The sequence below is a fragment of the Mytilus galloprovincialis genome, chromosome 4 (genome assembly GCF_965363235.1).
Source record: "Mytilus galloprovincialis chromosome 4, xbMytGall1.hap1.1, whole genome shotgun sequence".
Taxonomy (NCBI): Eukaryota; Metazoa; Mollusca; class Bivalvia; order Mytilida; family Mytilidae; genus Mytilus; species Mytilus galloprovincialis.
In genome coordinates, this window is record NC_134841.1 from 17,033,318 (window position 1) to 17,053,446 (window position 20,129).

Sequence of the window (20,129 nt, forward strand, 5' to 3'; positions counted from 1 at the left end):
TTTAAAATATCATACTAAAACATATATCCATTTCACCAAAAGTCCTAAAGTAAACAGTTGAAAATGCCTGGACCCGTTTTAACACATTATCATTTCTTGCGTATTTCAAACTAGATGCAACCTAATTATGTTATATTGGATAGCTGCAGCTTGCATGTCTTGCAACGGGAACCCCCAAGAGTTGATGCAAGGATTCTTAGTTTCAACGAGTATATTTCCGATTTTTATGGTTTCAGAGGAGTTGCAACTCAATGAAATTGGTCTCTTCATTTAGTAGTGTAGATACACCATGAGTGAACAACAATAAACATTTCATATTTAGTTTATATTAGACGTACTTTCATTTTGGTTTACCAAGAGTTCGAGTGTCAAGTTATGTAATAAAGTGTTTTCCATCGTGGTCAAAATAAAAACATGAGATAATCCATTATCATCTGTTTACATAGAATGATTAAACATCTTCAAATTAAGATATTTCGTCAGGTTTTGTCGCTGGTGCAACAATCATCAAAGACTGGCAGAATTTAGTTACTCCATCTAAAACAAAAGAAAAAAAATCATGTTCACATATTGTACTTAATTTCTAATATTTGATGTATTACATACTAAAACGTATATCAAAATCACAATAAGTGGGTGAAATATATCAGCATTACGAGTGTATTTTCGTCTTCTTGCCATCTAATCAACCCGATATATATATATAAACATAAATATAAATATGTTGTGACCGACCACGTGCAATTGAATTTTTCTAGGTTTGTTTGATTTCATGTCAAAGGTTAAAAAGGGTCATCATTGTTTTTTGCCTGTATGAGAAAATATTTTGTGAATTGCATCAGTCAACGAAATGAATTACCTTTCATTCACTTTCAATGTTGACATTCTTTTTCTTTAATGGTTTAACACGCATGATACATGCGAAACTAACCTCTTGCTAAATATTTAAATTCAAGGTCAGGTGAATATGGATTCAGAAAAAAATGGCAGCTAAAAGAAAATCATTATTTTACTATTTGACTTTTTAATGACTGAACAAAATTTAGGTATGTGCCTGTCCCAAGTCAGGAGCCTGTAATTCAGTGGTTGTCGTTTGTTTTTGTGTTATATATTTGTTTTTCGTTCATTGTTTTACATAAATAAGGCCGTTAGTTTTCTCGTTTGAATTGTTTTACATTGTCTTATCGGGGCCTTTTATAGATGACCATGCGGTATGGGCTTTGCTCATTGTTGAAGGCCGTAGGGTGACCTATAGTTGTTAATGTCTGTGTCATTTTGGTCTTTTGTGGATAGTTGTCTCATTGGCAATCATACCACATCTTCTTTTTAATGTTTTTTCTTTATTTCTCATAGCTAATACACCTTTTTTTAACTGACTCTTAAATGAAATGTATGTTCCAAAAACTAAAATACAGAGATCATGAGGAAATAAAGATGCAAATATAATCATTAAGCAATAACAAATTCAAATAACACAGGTCACTTATTGTCGTTTTGAGAATGGTTGTTCAGAATGTTTTTTACCTCATTAACAATCACAACGGCATTTCTTTATTTTTTCCATTTATAGGATGTAGTTCGTAATCATTAGAAAAATGTTATTTGTGAAAAAAAAATACGTTTCCTAGCGAACTTCTTTTATGGACACCAAATTTAAGGAAAGAGAAACTAATGTATATTTTATATCAATTCACATATAACTATGTAGTTGCTCCTAATTGTAGAGATTGTGTACTTCTTTTTATGATTAAAGGAAATACTGAGAATAAAAGTATAATTCAAAGATTCAGAACTCATCTAATGAGTTGATGAAACACATTATACATCTATCTAGGTTAAAATTCCTATAATAAGTTTAACCTTCCCTAGCATGACTTTTGATATTGTGTGCCTTGATTCTTAAAAAATTCTATAATAAAAATACAAAACTTGACTTACCTATACCCGGTAAGCGAAAATGGAGGAGCACAAATGGGATATACAAGATAGCTCCGAGTACAAGATAACCCAATGCATACCAGAATTCAGTTCGAACAGGTTCTAGGAATGGTGCCACAACTAGGAAGATGCATATCATCAGCAATATAAAAGGCAATATCAATGGAACCTGGTAATCAATAGAACTAAATTAATGTATGAATTGTCAAGAAAATTGCAATCACCTTCACAGTTAACTTGCCCATCACAAGTACATTCACAAATTACAATACTTTTATTTTAAAAGATAAATATATTGCAAGCATGGTTCTGATGTAAATCGGTATTACTTTGAGCTTTTGTTTTAGGTGTTAGCTGTTACTATGCTCTTTAATATTTTTGTTAGGACTCATTTCTTTTTAGATTGACAATGTATATACGTGTCTCGATATTTCAATAGTTTAAGTATCTGATTCTTTGTTCTGGTTTGGCTTTACTTTAATCCCGTCTTGATTTTATCGAATCTGTAACGTTTTATTATGTTTAGATTTGCCTCGAGCATTACGAAGAAACATTAATCATCAAAATGCGCATCTGGGGCAACAAGATTGGTACAGTTAGTGTATTTTTTAGTCCGAATTTTCAGTTCGCAACGCGGCATTCGTTTAACTACCGGAGAGTTGTGTTGAAGGTAATATTAATCATGTGGATAGGGTACAAAAATAAAACCAAAACAAAAAACAAAAAGCAGATTGGTACGGTTGGGTTGAAAAGACCAATTCTGAGTTTTTTTGTGTGTACACAAACCAAATTTCTAAGACAATTAAATATGCATAAACTCTCTATCACAGAAAATGACGCTAAACAACAATTCAAGACAAGTATTTTATAAATAAGATACAAACATTTATTTTGTACAAAAATGCATTTTTGTATTGCGTAATTTAATAAGAGGTCGATTTTGTTTCTTTGATAATGTCATTTACCTTTATAGATGTTTTGACATCCTTCATTTTGTATCTCAGTACCATGAAAGCTACCATATTAACTCCGAGAAATATCCAAAATATAAAGCTTATAACATTGATAATCATGCCAATGTCTGCTGGTATTGTCATAACAACCGATAACATAACCTAAACCGAAGTCAGATAAAAAAAAATAAATATATATATATAGTATCATTAATGATATTTAGCACAAAAGGATTGTTTTTACGGTTTCTATCTCTTTCTTAGCAAAAATGGCCAGAAGGGCAAAGTGAGCTTTTTCTGATCACTTGGCGTCTGTCGTCCGTCGTCCTTTGTCGTCGTAAAACTTTTCCAAAAATCTTCTCCTCTGAAACTACTGTGCCAAATTTAATCAAACTTGGCCACAATCATCATTTGGGTATCTAGTTTTAAAATTGGACCAGTGACTTGGCCAACCAACCTAAATGGCCGCCATGGCTAAAAATAGAACAAAGGGTAAAATGTAGTATTGGCTTATATCTCTGAAACCAAAACATTTAGAGCAAATTGACGGGTAAAATTGTTTATCAGGTCTAGATCTATATGTCCTGAATCTTTCAGACGAATCGGACAATCCGTTGCAGTGTTTGGTTATTATCTTGAATATTATTATAGACAGAGATAAACTTTAAACAGCAATAATGTTCAGCAAAGTCAGATCTATAAATAAGAAAAATGACCAAAACGGTCAATTGATCTCATAAAGAGTTGTTGTCCTTTAGAGTAAATTTTAAACAATTTTTTGTAATTTTAGTAATCTTACAAAAATTTTCTCATCTGAAACTTTTCAGACAAGTTGACCAAACTTCACAATCATTATTAGGGTATCTAGTTTACAAAATGTGTCCGATGAACCCACCAGCCAACAACATGGCCGACATAGCTAAAAATAGAACATAGGGGTAAAATGCAGTTTTGGGCTTATATCTCTGAAACTAAAACATTTAGAGCAAATTTGACGGAGATTATAATGTACATGAGTTTAAGATATACTTGTCCTGAAATTTTCAGACGATTCCGACAAACTGTTCTTAGGTTGTTTTCCCTGAATAAGTAATTTTAAGGAAATTTTGTTGTTTTTGGTTATTATTTTGAATATTATTATAGATAGTGATTATTTGTAAACAGCAATAATGTTCAGCAATGTAAGATCTACAAATAAGTCAACAAGACCAAAATGGTCAATTGACCCCATAAGGAGTTATTACTCTGTAAAGTCAAATTTAACAATTTTCTTAATTTTTTGTAATCTTTTACAAAAGTCTTCTTCTGAAACAACGGAGACAAATTTAACCAAACTTGGCCACAATAAGCATTGGGGTATTTAGCATTTACGAATGTATCCTATGACCCTACCTGCCAACCAAAATGGTAGACATGGCTAAAAATAGAGCATAGGAAAAAATGCAGTATGACGGTTCCATTATTTTATTCATCAATTGTAAATAAAAATACCATATGGGCGACACAGGCTCTCCTTGGAGGCTCTAATTTTTGTATTTCATTATTTTATTAACGATAAAGTTATCACCGCATCACTAGTTTAGTTGAAACATATTAATGTATAGTGGATTGAGAAACAACTTATATAGTTCCCTTTCCACTTAGCGAGTTCTGACTGAACCGTCATTTGTCAGCTCTTTTTCAAAATCTACAAGGATGTCTTTTACGTACAAGAGAAATTGCTCTCTCAAAACAATCTGTCACTATGAAAGCGTTCAACCATATTAGTTGTTTAATTAACTGGATGCAAAACGTACATAAAATAACGAATATTGGGTACTGAAGACTAAAATAACTCGAAGGAAGTAAATGTTAATAATTCAAGACTGACGGGAAAAAAATAGAAGGATAGCTAAACTCATAAGTCGAAAGCAAACTGAAAAAATATTACATATAAATAAAATGTTTACACACCATTAACTTTCCATCAGACCAAAGTACTTACAATAAGAATAGTTGACGGTACTGGAACATTACTGTTTACGTTCAAGTACGACAAAATTTCCGGAAACAAACCTGCACGAGCTGCAGCAAAAGAAAGCCTATAAATAATATATAAATTGAAATAACAAAAGAACCGAACTCAAAGAAAAATTCATAAAGGAAAGTACTATCAAATGGCCAAATCGAATGCTCAGACCCATCAAACGAATGGAAATAAACTCATCATAGACACCAGGACTCAATTTTGTATAAACGCCAGACGCGCGTTTCGTCTACAAAAGACTCATCAGTGACGCTCGAATCCAAAAAAGTTGAAAGGCCAAATAAAGTACGAAATTGAACAGCATTAAGGACCAACATTCCTAAAAGTTTTGCCAAATACAGCTAAGGTAATATATGCCTAAGGTAGAAAAGCCTTAGTTTTCAAAAATTCTAAATTATGTAAATAGTTAATTTATAAATATAACCATATCAATGATAATTCATGTCAGCACAAAAAGTGCTAACTACTGGGCTGGTGATACCCTCGGGGAAATAAATCTCCACCAGCAGTGGCATTGACCCAGTGGTTGTAAATAAACTCATCATAGACACCAGGACTAAATTTTGTATATACGCCAGATGGGCGTTTCGTCTACAAAAGAACAACTGGCATATTCCTTACTTGGCCTGGCTGTTCCATGCCTAGAAAATGGTGGCCCAAACCTGGTTTTATAGCTAGCTAAATATCTCAATTGTATGGCAGTCGCATAGTATTCCATTATATTGACACAAAGTGTGAAGAAAAATAAACAGACATTATAGGTTAAGTTGTCAAAAATGAATTTGTATAAAGATACAATTTTCTCAACTGCAGTTTGTAATGATTTATTGAATAAGAAGATACAAAACGCTTAGTGGTTTAACTACTACTTTTACAAATATTTTCACGCTATGTAATTAAGTAGAATAGATGATAATAAAGATATTGTTGGTCCCTTATTGAAAGGCCATCAAGTAATAGTCGCGGAAGGATAATTCATTGTACATGGTTCTAATATCATTGCAACTGCTAAGTCGTCAAATATTTTGCCATTAACTGTTCTAGGAAATGATATTTAAACATGAATAATATGACTCAAGAACTGCATTGGAAGTCAATTTGTCATTTGTAAAGTAGTGAAATGATTAAAACAAATGTAAACCTTCACGATTATGATATGTTTTCTAGGTATGCGTTTGAATGACAGTTGGTATATGCATAACTGGAGACGTCAAACCTGTCGATGCACATAGTATCGCTCCATTGTGGTTTATGAGATTCGCTCAGTTTCTGTCTAATCGATTATAGAATTTTGAACTTAGGTTATTAATCTCGCCTAAATTCTATACATTATTCGAATTCCTGTCAAATTTATTTTGACTCCACTAATGAAAAGGAGGCGAATATCTAACGAATGTATGCAAATGGTTTTTTTTCTAGAAAACAAATGCACTATGGTCTTTTTAAAAAAAAATAACTGAAAACGAAAACTAAGAACAAGCTGACTGTAGCATTTAAAGTTATAAGAATCCATTTTAAACATAATGGTGGCTTTTTCGTGAAATAGATATGACATAAACAGTTGTCTTGAATTGACAAATTATTCACTTACCGACTACTGATAAAGAAGGCTATCGTTAATGTCCCATAGCTTGAACATGCCACTATAATAGGAATGATAACAACAGCTGAGCTGATTTCGTACTTTGCCCATGTCTGAAATAAAAAAAAATCAAAGCCATTTACCAAAATGTATATGCATACAGAATGCCATTTAACCTAAAACTGTCTGCACTTATTATTATACAAATGTAGTGGTTGGCATATGTTATAGTCACTAATATATTAGTAATTTATCTAAATGGTTTTGATGTCCAATTGTGTTGCGAGGTTAATTTCTCATTATTGTTATTATTCTAAAATTACAATATCACATAAAAAATATATTAAGAAGGTTTAGTTAACTGGCTTGCCAAACCCGATTATATTTGTTTTTCTTTTGTGTAGATTTTCGTAGGAAGTTGTTCGTCTTTTCATTTATTTGTTTTATCTTCTCTTTTTGCTATGGTGTTTCATGTCCTGAGTTGATATACGAATTTAATATCCACTTAGTATGCTAAAACAGTTTTGCTGAAGATACAAATACAAATCTGCAAACAAATCTACCGCGAACAAATGCTTATCCGCGAAAATTTAGGTTATTCTCGCAATATTGTCAATTACGACAAATATTCAGATAAAAGTTTTTACATAATGAATAAAATTATATACTAAGTACTAAGTATGAAATTACCAATTTATTAATGAACCTTTTTCAGTTTTTGAAGAGATAAAAATGTTTTTTTACAAGTATACTTGTTTCCTCTCTTAATTTTTGTATTTTGTATTTACCACTGCTACTGCCCATGATGATAGGAATTCATCTTTTGATAATACAGAAAAGTAGGATATGTTGACAAGTGAATAAATTACGGTCACAAGTGTTATTGATGTAATCACACATAATGGCAAATTTCTGAAAATAAATTGTATATAAATTGTGAAAAACGTCAATGCTATCAGTATCCTTTGTTTCAAAGAAGTGAACATGTGGATAATATGTATTGCGTTCAATTCTTAATTGCACTTATATGATAATTCTGGATATAATCAGCTTTGTATTATCAATATTTACTTTTTCATATTATGCCTTTTTTAGATATAGGATTGATGATAACAAGGGAAGCTCATGAAAGTTGGAAAACACATTGTTGAATATGTATACGATATGTATTGCGTTTAAATCTTTATTGTACTAGCATACGATAATTCTGCATATAATTAGCTTTTAGACATTAATGTTTTCTGTTTCGCTGCCTTCTTTGATAAAGTGTTGCTGCTAACAAGTGAAGCTCATAAAAGATGAAATTATTTCTTCGAAAGTTTAACGCAAAGAACACATGGTTGATCGTAAAGGATAATATGTCACAAATGGCCGTGGATATCATGATGTTCTATCTTTTGTAACCAGAAACTGTTTACGTTTTGGCCATGGTGTTGTTATTCTTTTGACCTGTGATTTGATTTGCTTTGTGGTATGTTTTGTAAATAAAAAGCAATATTTTCCAATCCCTTAAATAAATCATATTTCTCATAAATCTTTCTACCCTTTTAGAGTTATCTAACTTCAGTGAATGAATACAATTATTTTATCCGACAATTAAAGTATTACATAGGTCATAACTGTATAATTATCATGTCCAAATTATCATTTTTTACCAAAACAGTTTGTTTTAAGGATTTCTTTTTTAAATGAAAATTAACTTACTTAAAAAAACATCATAAATTTTAGACTTATGTACATAGTGAAAGTATTTATTAAGCATTCCATTTTCGATAAAAATTTCACAATAAGAGGAAGAGGGTATACAATACAGTGTATATTGATCGCTGTCTATCGGTGAATGAAGGTTATCAACATTGTTTTTTTTTCTTACCGTTTAGGGTTGTCTAGTTCCTCCAACACATGATTTAAGTTTTGCCTACAATTTGAACTTAAAAGATTTTCAATATAAAAAGGCAAAGACTGAAATAAAATGCATGTAAGTGTTTTTGATATTTACTTATACTGTGCATAAACATATCTTTGATCTCATGTTTAGGTATGTGGATTCATTGATTCGGTATTATTCATTTATGTTTTCTTTAGCCTTATACTATAAGACTTTGTGGGTTCATATTGTTTACTTTCAACTTTTTTTTTATCTGATAACTTTGTTTTGCTATCAATGCTGAAGCACAAAATGTTTTCTTGTGCCATGGCTTTTTACGAGCTTTTACTCGTCTAGTATGCCAGCTTTTTACGGGCTTTTACTCGTCTAGTATGCCGGCTTTTTACGGACTTTTTACGGGCTTTTACTCGTCTAGTATGCCGGCTTTTTACGGGCTTTTACTCCGTCTAGTATGTCGGCTTTTTACGGGCTTTTACTCGTCTAGTATGCCAGCTTTTTACGGGCTTTTACTGTTATTAATCGCATTAATTTAAAGTAAACTTTAAAAGGAATGGACCACATGTAATTGATATATATTTACTTAATTATGTATGGATTGTTTATATATAATATATTTAAGCAGTAGGGAATGAAGGTAATATAGATATAAGAAATACATATTGTCATATAGTTTTTTTCTGTCTTAATAGCCACTGTTTCTGAAAATACCGGTAAAATCGCATTCTGGACCTGGGTAATTATATAAATGTACCGTTTTTTAAGAAACAATATAAATGTGCGACTGCAATTGTATAAGAGATACTATATGGATGGGATAAAAAGTTTCCATTATTCATCAAATTTTAAACGGCGACGTTGTTGGTTGTTGTTGAATAAGAATGTTCTCACCATCCGCCATATGTAAACATTCCACTGTAGATTGCCATGGCAATACTTGTAGGATTGGTGGAACTCCCTTCAAATCCTGACGACATACTTCCAAACTCACCTACAATTGAACAAATGTTGTTGTTTTTTAGGACTGTTATGGAAGTTTTAATTTCATTTATTTGAATGCTGCCTTAACTTGAGTTACTTGTAAAACATGAAGAGTGAAAAGAGTGAAATAAAAAAGAAATCAGTCTACCGAATTTTGCAATCTAATCACATCTCCTAATTTTCATATATAATAGTAAAATTCTTTGATTGTGTATCTGGACGTAAAAAGTGGTTTTTTGTCATCATATAAGTCTGTCAGTAACTCTTTATTCCATAATTATATATCTGAATGTTGTTTTATAAAAAGGTAGGTATAAAAAAATCATTTTTATCGAATAATACTCAATATTTTCATCATTCATGATACTTCAGCAGTACTTCCTCCAACATAACCCTTCACCTCACAGTTTAATTTAACGAAATAGTTTCTACCTTTCAATATCTTGACTAAACCTCCAATAATTATCATAAGTAATCCAGCAACTTTCAAAACAGTAAACAGTATATGTGTTCGTGCTGATAGTTTTACACTGATACAGTTTATTATTCCAGTGCTTACTGCAATATAAAATAAATTGAAATGTGCAAACACGACTTTTCTTTCTTTGATTATTTTCTTGTTTTATTTTAAATGTTGTGGTCATTTTAGGTCATACATGTTTTCTTGTGTATAATTTTTTTTCTACTCGTTTGAATCACAAAAATACTGAACTCTGAGGCAAATTAAAAACGGAAAGTCCTTAATAAAATGGCAAAATCAAATGATAAAACACACAAAATGAATGGACAACAACTGTCATATTACTAACTTGGTACAGGCATTTTCAAATTTTTGAGTTATTTCAATTTTCATCTGCCAGAGTATATTGCGTTTTCATGGCGAGTTCTCTTCGTTACAACGTCAAGTAAAAAAACAAACAATACTGAGAACAATTCATAATACTTTGTCGATATGATAGAAGATTTCACATTCAGGGTTTTTTCAACTTGTTGCCTGATTAGTTGAGTTCAAAGTCGGTTATTAAATTCAACGGTAAAAATTGTTTCAATACATAAAGCACTTGTGTTGTGCTTAAAACTTTTCACAAGCAATGTGATGTAATATTTCACCAGTTGTTCATGCGAAGAAATTGTTTTGATGTTACTAGAAAACTGAGTTTTGGCCGATTGGTATAATGGAAGGACAAATTAAGCCTCTGAGATAAAAACTGTAAACAATAGACTAATTTTGTATTTCTATCAAGTTATAATTAAATGCTTTAAAGCACACATTAATAAGTTGTAGTAATTTAAATTTTCTTTTTTCTGTATCATGAATGACCGATTTTGATCTTAAAAATATTAACAACAACACATAAAATTGTTGGTCCCTTATTGCAGGCCATCAAATAATAGTCGCGGAAGGCCTGTAATGTGTTTGTTATTAATTTCTTGGTAAACGGACACTATTCTTAGATTTGTTCAGTTTAACTACCTATGCGCGTATACTTCACCGTACATACTAATTACTGCACAGGCAAACAGTTTCAGAATCATATTATTTGGTCCACAATCATCGAATATAACTTTTGAGAAATATTCAGCTAGAGTTAAACTCAATACAGCTGAGGATGATGGCATAATTAAAAACTGGCACCATGCGAACATGAATGCTGGAAACGTCCCAAATACGTTTAATAGATAGTTAAAGTCACCACCGGATCTTGGTATTAGCAATCCTAGTTCTGCGTAAATCACGGCACCTGAACGAAAACATTATTTTCATTTATCTTGTGTAAGATCATTTTTGATATTGTTACAAATTACTTATTTCATTTACTGTGATAGTATATGTTAAATTGATTAAATCAAAATTAATCGTGTTACATACTTTGTTTAACATATTTTCAATTTATTTGTATATTATGTTTGGAAATTTACATTGTAATGATTCTGCTCCGTGATTGTCAAATAAAGTATTTGTTTTTTTGTGTGTGTGTTTGTAGTATTCATCTAAGGCCCTCATGATACGTTGGATGATCTTTAATACCAAATGAATGTAGATTCAGTCATCTTCAGAGCTTAAAGGCGTCAAATGATATTATAGGTTTTACGGTTTCTATATTTCATGTTCATGAAAGCCGAAATTGTATAATATAACTAATTGAAAATTGAAGTAAGTGTAAAATAATTAGATTTTTCCCATAAAAAATCTAATCACTTACAATTAGTCAGTTCGTCATTTATAATTGATTGCAATATGACTTCAGATAGTTTGTTAATCGATGCCAGAGAGAAGAGTATGTTCTTAATTCATTAGAACGAAACTATACTGTCTTTTAGTATAAATATAAGTATAAATTGAAGTAAAGTTTGAATAAATTTGTATTGAATAATTATCTTTCATGACTGTCCTTATTGTAGAATAAATAAGTAAGACTGTAACAGGAAATTAATTAAATTTCAAATGTAATATTTCAATTTTATAAGTTTGTCATATATGTTTACCTTATGTAATATCTTAACTTTACAATGTAGCTTTAGATACTTACCTAGTGCCGAGATTAATCCACAGACAAACCATATTATAAGACATAGTCCAACTGACCCCGAATTTACCAAAACTCCTTTTGGTGATACGAATATACCCGAACCTAAGAAAACAAACCTATAGATTAAATGTATTATCACTTATTTCAGTCATATTTAATACACAATAAAGAGAATATAGTACTTTGTTTTTGACTAATACTAATTTTTATATATTTATTAATTGAATTGGAATCACATGTCTGTGTTTGTTTATGTTCAACACGTGTTGATGAGCACATGGTTGCATACCTGGTTTGTTATTCTATGATTTGATTGGCTATTGTATGTCGCAATGCAGGTACTAGTATTCTACCCGTTTACATGTGGGTAGAATCGTGATTCTCGTGCAGAATCTTATTATAAGTAATAGATATTTTTATAACCAGTTATTCGAGGTTCTGCCTTTCCGAGTAGCATACCTTTCGTTTCGTAATACATATCCCCACCACACTGCACCCCACCACACCCCACTCATTTGATATATTTGAGTTAGCCAGTTTAATGCATCTTCGCTAGCCAAGGGTTACGATCCATTCCCGCTCTCTTCACCCTTGGCAGATTGAGCCAACATTTGTGATATCAATGTCGCGCCATCTATCGGAAGATTAAAGTCACGCCCATTCCGAATACATTATTCTTGACCAATGGTAGCACTTGAACTCTTCCATTTGGAGGTAAAAACACGGTAGTGTCTAGATTCTACCTAAACTGGACCCCTGTTGTGTTCACTTATCGCTACACTGACAACAGGTATGGCCTAAATCCCGTGGTCAGAATTCTGACCACGGGATTTAATAATTCGACGAGACTAGTACATCATGGGCTATGTTTAATTATCATATTATACTGATAGCAAATCAAAGAAAAATTAGCACATTTATTACCCTACTGAGTTCTTAAGGGAATAAAAGATGCCGTCTCAGTTTGTCAAGAACATGTTAACACGCTCGTGGGTCATTTATCTGCGCTACTACCATGGGGTAAATCAACAGATACTTGTTTATTTTGCGGCATCGCAGTATTAACATTTGAGGTCAATTTCCTATCACTTTAATTGGTCAATTTTTTTGCGAATCGTTGAATTTGTAAGACTCATCAAATTAATGCCAATGTGACAATAGCTCCAACCCGTTCCTTCGGTGCGAAGCTATAGATAGAACGGCGGACCAGTTTAGATTCTACCCACTTGGTAAAGCCGGAAACGAAAATACACGTCAACATCCATGCATTTGTGCATGAAACATACACAGGAACTTCTATTTGTTGATTAAAAACATTCAAGTTGTCACTAAATATAGTCGTATGTTTAGTGATGTAAAGACTTGTTGCACAATAAACACGTGGCAATTGTTTACAAACACTTTCTACATTTACACGTAATCATGTTATAGGCGCTTTTTGATTGGATGCAGCGAGTTTCTACTGCAACCAATAAAAATCCTTACCTTGTGTCTCCGAAATATTATCTCAATCCTCCAAGGGTGAAGAGAGCGGGAGTGGATCGTAACCCTTGGCTAGCGAAGATGGTTTAATGATGTAACAAGATAATTTGTAATAATAATGTATCTATTGTGTTTTGTAGATTGTTGTTGATTTTTATTTTTCGTTTTCTGGGATGAGTTATTAGATGCAGATGAACATTTGAATGAATATTGAAATATGAATATATGAAATGGTTTTGATGTTTGAAGAAAAAATAAAGTATTAAAGTGCTCTACTCACAAGGAGAGCTCATTCATATAGTATACATGTGTTGAGTTTATTGACTAAATAATTTATGTTTGGTTAAGCTTGGCGAATTATAACATAAAACTAAACTTATTTCTACTCCATAGGAGTATATTATATGTTCCAAAGGGGTCATAACTTTGGTGTATTGTCAAATGTGATTTTTTTTACCTTTTAAAAACATCATTGTGGCCCCTTACGAATAAAAAAAAATAAATCTTCTGTCCCCATAAGGTGTGGGGGTTTATCTTATATTCCTAGACACAACAATCTCCCGGGGAAAATACAGGAGTAGGGGTTTAGCCAAACATAACTATGCAAATAACTGTTATAACCACAATAATGAAAACAACACGTTATAAAATCATGCGTCCAAAAAACAGGCGCTGTTCTTGATTTACCCATATCAGAAACAATTAAAGCCGAATATATCAAAACTAAGGTTATGTAAGAAACCTAAACAGTTGAAAAGCTATATGATAAAAAAAATCTAGAAATATAGTCAAATCTGTCTATGGTCAATTTTGCCTGAGCTAGTTGAAAACCTTAGTTTCTTTATCAATTCCAATTTTGAAGGTTTGTTAAAAATCAGGTCAGTTCCCACTACTGACCTGATAATACCATCTCGGACTGATATTCAACCAGCATAGGTATCGTTTTAGTTCTGTAAAAATTTAAAAACAACACGTTGTAAAATCATGCGTCCGATTTGCTTATTGTTATTTACCTTCAACACGAAAGATCAAGGCCGAATACTAGTATATGAAACTTCAAAGCTAGGATGTATAAGAACCGAAGCAGTTGAAGAGCTTTATGGTAAAGAAAGTACATACAAATAGTCAAATAAATATAAGGTCAACTTTGAAGGAGGGAGTTGAAACCTTAATAAGTTTCTCTATAATTCCATCATTTATTTACGGACAAATCAAGAAATGTTTGTTATAAATCATATCAGTACGGGATTACTAGCTATTGAGCTGATAATACCATCGGGGACTCAGTCCACTAGCAGATGTATCGGCTTAGTGATGTGAAAATAATTATTGCTACGAAAAAATTGTAAGATTTTAAAAGCTAAAAATATTAAGGTCAATTTCAACACTGAAGGACACCTTCCCTTCAGCATTATATACAATCTATTTTCAATGGTTCATACATGTTAAAACTAACTGGTCATTCCGACTTCAGAAAGTTCTGTTACATGGCTCAATCTCAATTTAACTTATCCAATTAATACAGCATGCTTAACAGGACAATTTGCTTTTGAACATGAATGCAAACAATAACATGCTTCCAATAAAATACAATTTTTTTGAAAATTATCAACATTTTATTGTTTTTGTGAATAATCTTTTACAGTGTATTAGATTGATTAATACTTTACCAATTATTGAGCCTACAATAATGGAAACACCACTGAAAAATCCAAGTCTGCGTTTGACAGGAACCGTGTCTATGTATGGTTCTTTTCCAATATGGTCGTTCTCCATCTCGTTAGTTTGTAAGTCAGCTATCTGCTTACCTATCAAACATTATAAGGATATAGTTGATCACTTTCGAGTTATAAACTTTATGAATTGTGTTTGATGCAGATATAATTGAGTTTTCAAATATTCTCTGCTTTTATTTAAGGCAAACAAAACCTGTTTTTAGATTCACATGTGTTTTGAAAGGCAACTATGGGTTTTTTTTTGTTGTATTTTGTTGGTTTTTTTTGTTGTTTTTTTTTTTTGAGTGAGGGTGCAAATGTATACATTAATTTTTAAAAAACATCAATTTGGTATATTTAATGCAAATATAACAGATGTGTACATTGCAACCAGATAGAATTCAACCAGACTATGTGAAAATTTTGAAGGTTTTTTTCATCTTGTTGCCACGTCATGAAATTTTTATTCATGCGCTCATATATTTGGAACCAAAAGCTGCACAGGAAAAGTTAAGATTTTTCTTCTTTAACCTTTACTACTGATCAGTGTAACATAAATTTCTATTTATTATACTATATGTTATGTACTTTTTATATTCAAAAACCTACAAGTGCCATTCCTTAGAAATACACTATTTCATTTTTTATCTCAACTCAGCTATAAAAGAGGGACAAAAGATACCAGCGGGACAGTCAACCTCATAAATCGAAAATAAACTGACAACACAATGGCTAAAAATGAAAGGACAAACAGACACACAATAGTACACACGACACAACATAGAAAACTAAAGAATAAACAACCCGAACCCCGCCAAAAACTAGGGGTGATCTCGGGTGCTCCGGAAGGGTAAGCAGATCTTGCTCCACATGTGGCACCCGTCGTGTTGCTTATGAGATAACAAATCCGGTAAATAGTCTAATCCGGTAGGTCACATTTATGAAAGGGAAGGGGATTGTAGTTACGACAAAAGGAAGATATTCGATATCATTTGTGAAACGGTTATTCCATAACGGTCAACCAACTCGTGATGGCGTCCGTAAAATTTGCTGTAATAGCTTCCTTGTGAGCAACAACCCTATATCAAGAAAATCATGATAGGAAATGCAGGCACGGGAATATCGTATCAATTGGCAGATATATACACCGTATGCAGGTGCTGCTGGAATGTTGCTACTTAGAAATGGAAAGTTCACAATTGGAAAGCTCTTTTGTCGTAAAGTTTTGTTTTCAATCGAAGTTTTTATAATTTTTATTCTATTTATTCAAAAGAAACCGATTTTTTTTTCTTTGTAAAACGCATGAAAATGTGATACGGGAAATGTTTGAAATATACCAGTTCAACTACTTGCAACTGGCCAATATGCCACTACTACACGACATCAAAAGAAAAGAGCTGTAATTTCACTATTTATGGTCGCAATTCTTAAAATAAGACATCATTTTAATCGGTATAATGTACAGATTCAGAAAAGCTTAGATTTTTTTGTAAATCGAATACGAGGTTTTGCTTAAGGGTGTTATAAACAGTTTTGTATAAAACAAACTAGGGTTTATTCCCCGACTAAAAATAACCGTGGAGGGAAACGGCCTGTGAGTTAAGTTAACTAAAACTGGGCAAGTTGTAAAACATAAAGGCCTGTGCATTAACTTTACTAGAACTACGAAAGTTGAAACACAGCTGGTATGTGCACTATTTCCAGGCTAAATATATAAACTTGCGAATTAATAACACTGGTTGCATTCAGTTGATTAGAATTTGTAACTTAGCTGACCTGTACTATAAGTAAGTTAATAAGTATATCAAAGGAGTTTGTAACACATCTGATACGTGCATTAAGTAAGTAAGAACTATAAGAACACCATCTGCCCTGTAAGTTAGAACATTGGCGATTTGTCGATTTAGTTGAATATAAGTTAAAACAACTTCAGAATATAGTAATTTTTATTAAGTAAGTAAGTTAGGCTTATATGAAGTTGTAACAGTGCTGACTCTGCAAAAAACAAATTATTAGAATAAAGAATGTTGACATGAATGGTAATTTGTATTGTTACAATTATGAAATTGACTGTTTACAAAACTTAGAGTCTTCGAAATACTAAATATGTTCTATCCCAGGAATAGATTACCTTATCTGTATTTTGCATTACCTTTCGGAATTTGAGTCCTCATTGCGTTTCCTTTTGCCGTTCTGACTTTCTTGATTCGAGCGTCACTTATGAGCTATTTGTAGATGAATAGCCCGTTTTGTCGAGAAAATTTAATCCTGGTATTTATGATGAGTTAGTTGCTATTATTATATTCCCTAATATGACTTGTCTCGGTATTATTTATGTAGGACTCTAAAGTGCGATGGGGATGCTAAAGTACGATGGTCACGCTAAAGTGCGATGCTTCCATACGCTAAAGTCCGATGGTGCGCAAAATATAGACGTTATAAACGTAGTTCGATAATGACATTAACAGTCGTTTAAATACAAACCAAAAATGAACATGCCGGAAGATAGATTAGGAATATTTGATTAACAATTTTTACACGAAATGTCCATGACTTACGATTAATTGATTTAATTTAACGTTCTTTGTCGGTTGAATCACAACTTTTATTTTTTTTCGAGTGCTGGAAGAAGGACTTGTATCCTACAGTCGACCATTTACTATATAAATACCAAATAGTATACGCATACTTATCCTACTTCTATTTGAAGGGAACGGATACATTCGAATCATTGTTTATGTGGCAGTTTACTCACACTTTGGTGTTGACATGAATATCAATAATGTGGTAATTTTTATAAATTTCCCGTTTACAAAACTTTGATTTTTTCAAAAAACTAAGGATTTTCTTATCCCAGGCATAGATTACCTTAGCTGTATTTGGCACAACTTTTTGGAATTTTGGATCCTCAATGCTCTTCAACTTTGTACTTGTTTGGCTTTATAAATATTTCTGGCGTACTAAATTATAATCCTGGTACCTTTGATAACTATTTACTTTGTAATCCTCGTTAAAATGCCGTCGATTTTAATGAAAAGTAACGTCGGTAAACTAAATAGGGATACATGTTTAATTTGCATGAGTGAACTATAAATTGTCTGCTAAAACATTAGTTCGTACTGTGCATTGTAGGAAAATAAAACATGTATTTGTACTCGATACGAAAAAGGAGAAGGAAGGCGAACATTGCATTTCTCTCGCATTTAGATTAAAACTTATACAAATAAATGTTGCATATCCCGACAATGAACGAATTTTGTATTTTTTGATTTTCAGTGACAAATGTAAGGGAGGTTGCAACATTAGTGTGAACGGCATTCTGCACCAATTATCCAAATATTCAATACGCTCCGAATTGTTAAAAATTTATTTTACTAGTACATGATTTAAAATATTTGCAAAACATAAATTACCTTTATAGCAATTATTACTAGGTCGGGCTTGTTAATTTAGAAACAATCACTTCAGTCTACCGGTAAATTGTAAAGCCTATCACATATGTTTTACCTTAGCATAATAGCTTTTGCAACAAGAAATTTTTAACCTCGATGTTTTATTACTTCGAATCTTACCATTTGGACCATTACACTTTAGCGTGACACACCATCGTACTTTAGCGAACAAACAAGCATCGCACTTTAGCATGAGACGCCATCGTACTTTAGCGTAGACCATCGCACTTTAGCGTTACCATCGCACTTTAGAGTACCATCGAGTTAGATTCCTACATGTATATCCACTATTCATGTATTTATGTTTGATGTTTCTATTATTGTTTCTGTTAAATAATCTGTTATAGTCCAAATAATTATAAAACTGTCTTTCCATACCATCATTGTCATGAAAATTGTTTGGACGTTTATTATAAAAATAATTGTATAAAGTTCGAAATTGCATGTTAGGTACGAAAGCGCGTCACTGTTTTGTATATCCTGTTGTATTTGTCGTTGATGGAATATGTACGGTGTTGTTCTGCGATTTGCATGTTGGGTCGACTATTATATTATTTGTATGTGCGTTTCTCTGTGATGAATGGTCTCAGACTTGCGTGTGTTTGTGCCGTGTTTCTGTCCCTTAGTGTTGTCATTATAGCGATAAATATTTTAACATTATCATGAAGCGGGAGGTTGGCTAGCCATTAAACCAGGTTAACCCACCTTTTTGTTTTAAAGGTCCTGTACTAAGTCAGGAATATAGCAGTAGTTATCAAATAGATCGTTTCTATGTATGTTTGCGCTTGTTTTTGTTGCACTTCAATGTTTATATTGTTTCTTTGTCTTCCTCGTATTGTTGATGTGTTTCCCTCGGTGTTAGTTTGAAACCCGGATTTGTTTTGTCTCAATCGATTTATGACTTTTGAACACCGTTTTACTACTGTTGCCTTTATTTATTTACATAGCTGACCTGTGAATTTTTCGTACTCAAGAAAGTTATCACATAGCTGACATGTATGTGCATTAATTTAGGTATGCGCACAAAAGTTGCAAAAGGATTTTGCTCGTATGAAAAGTATTTTAATATATCTATTATCAAGAACTGCTTCCAAAACGTAACAATTCACTGTGACCCTTTACAGATTTGTATGATCTTTATAACAGATAAATAACCTTGCAACACAATTATTCATTTTGGTAAGGATCGTTTGAAACTACTCTATTGGCATTACAATTTAAAAAAAAACTAGCAAAAAAGAAACACTTTAGAAACCTGTCTCGAATGCCTTCATTGAAATGAAAATATAAATTACCTTTTTACTGACTAATTCCTAGATGTCTAGCTCTTTGTTGCATTACAGAAGATATTACGTAAGAAGTGTAGTCGGATAAGTATATACGTTGTAAACAGTTAAATATATTATTACCTAATTACATATCATCTTACAGGTAACAAGGGCACTATCCGCTGTCAAAATGTAACCTACGTTAAGGAAAGTAAGTCAAACAACATATGAGCTGAGTCGGATATAAATCGGCCTTATGCATGTGCATGTGTACCGGTATATCTATAACACTTTGATTGATTTTGGAACTTTTTTT

The 20,129-nt window shown here is 32.1% G+C and overlaps 1 protein-coding gene across 2 annotated transcripts; it reads right to left on the minus strand.

Moving 5' to 3' along the window:
* Window positions 1-310: 310 nt before the first annotated feature.
* On the minus strand, window positions 311-19,954 carry LOC143071502 (b(0,+)-type amino acid transporter 1-like). Of its 2 annotated transcripts, XM_076245843.1 has the most exons (13): window positions 19,841-19,954; window positions 15,049-15,186; window positions 11,897-11,998; window positions 10,868-11,107; window positions 9,798-9,923; window positions 9,276-9,375; window positions 8,373-8,417; window positions 7,288-7,411; window positions 6,509-6,612; window positions 4,876-4,972; window positions 2,904-3,053; window positions 1,939-2,107; window positions 311-537 (listed from the first exon to the last, which is right to left on the minus strand). In XM_076245843.1, the coding sequence occupies exons 2-13, from the start codon at window positions 15,152-15,154 to the stop codon at window positions 467-469; spliced, it is 1,434 nt and encodes a 477-aa protein (XP_076101958.1). In that variant the 5' UTR covers window positions 15,155-15,186; window positions 19,841-19,954; the 3' UTR covers window positions 311-466. The 2 variants fall into 2 exon arrangements, with proteins under 2 accessions (XP_076101958.1, XP_076101959.1); XM_076245844.1 differs by lacking the exon at window positions 10,868-11,107.
* Window positions 19,955-20,129: the final 175 nt, after the last annotated feature.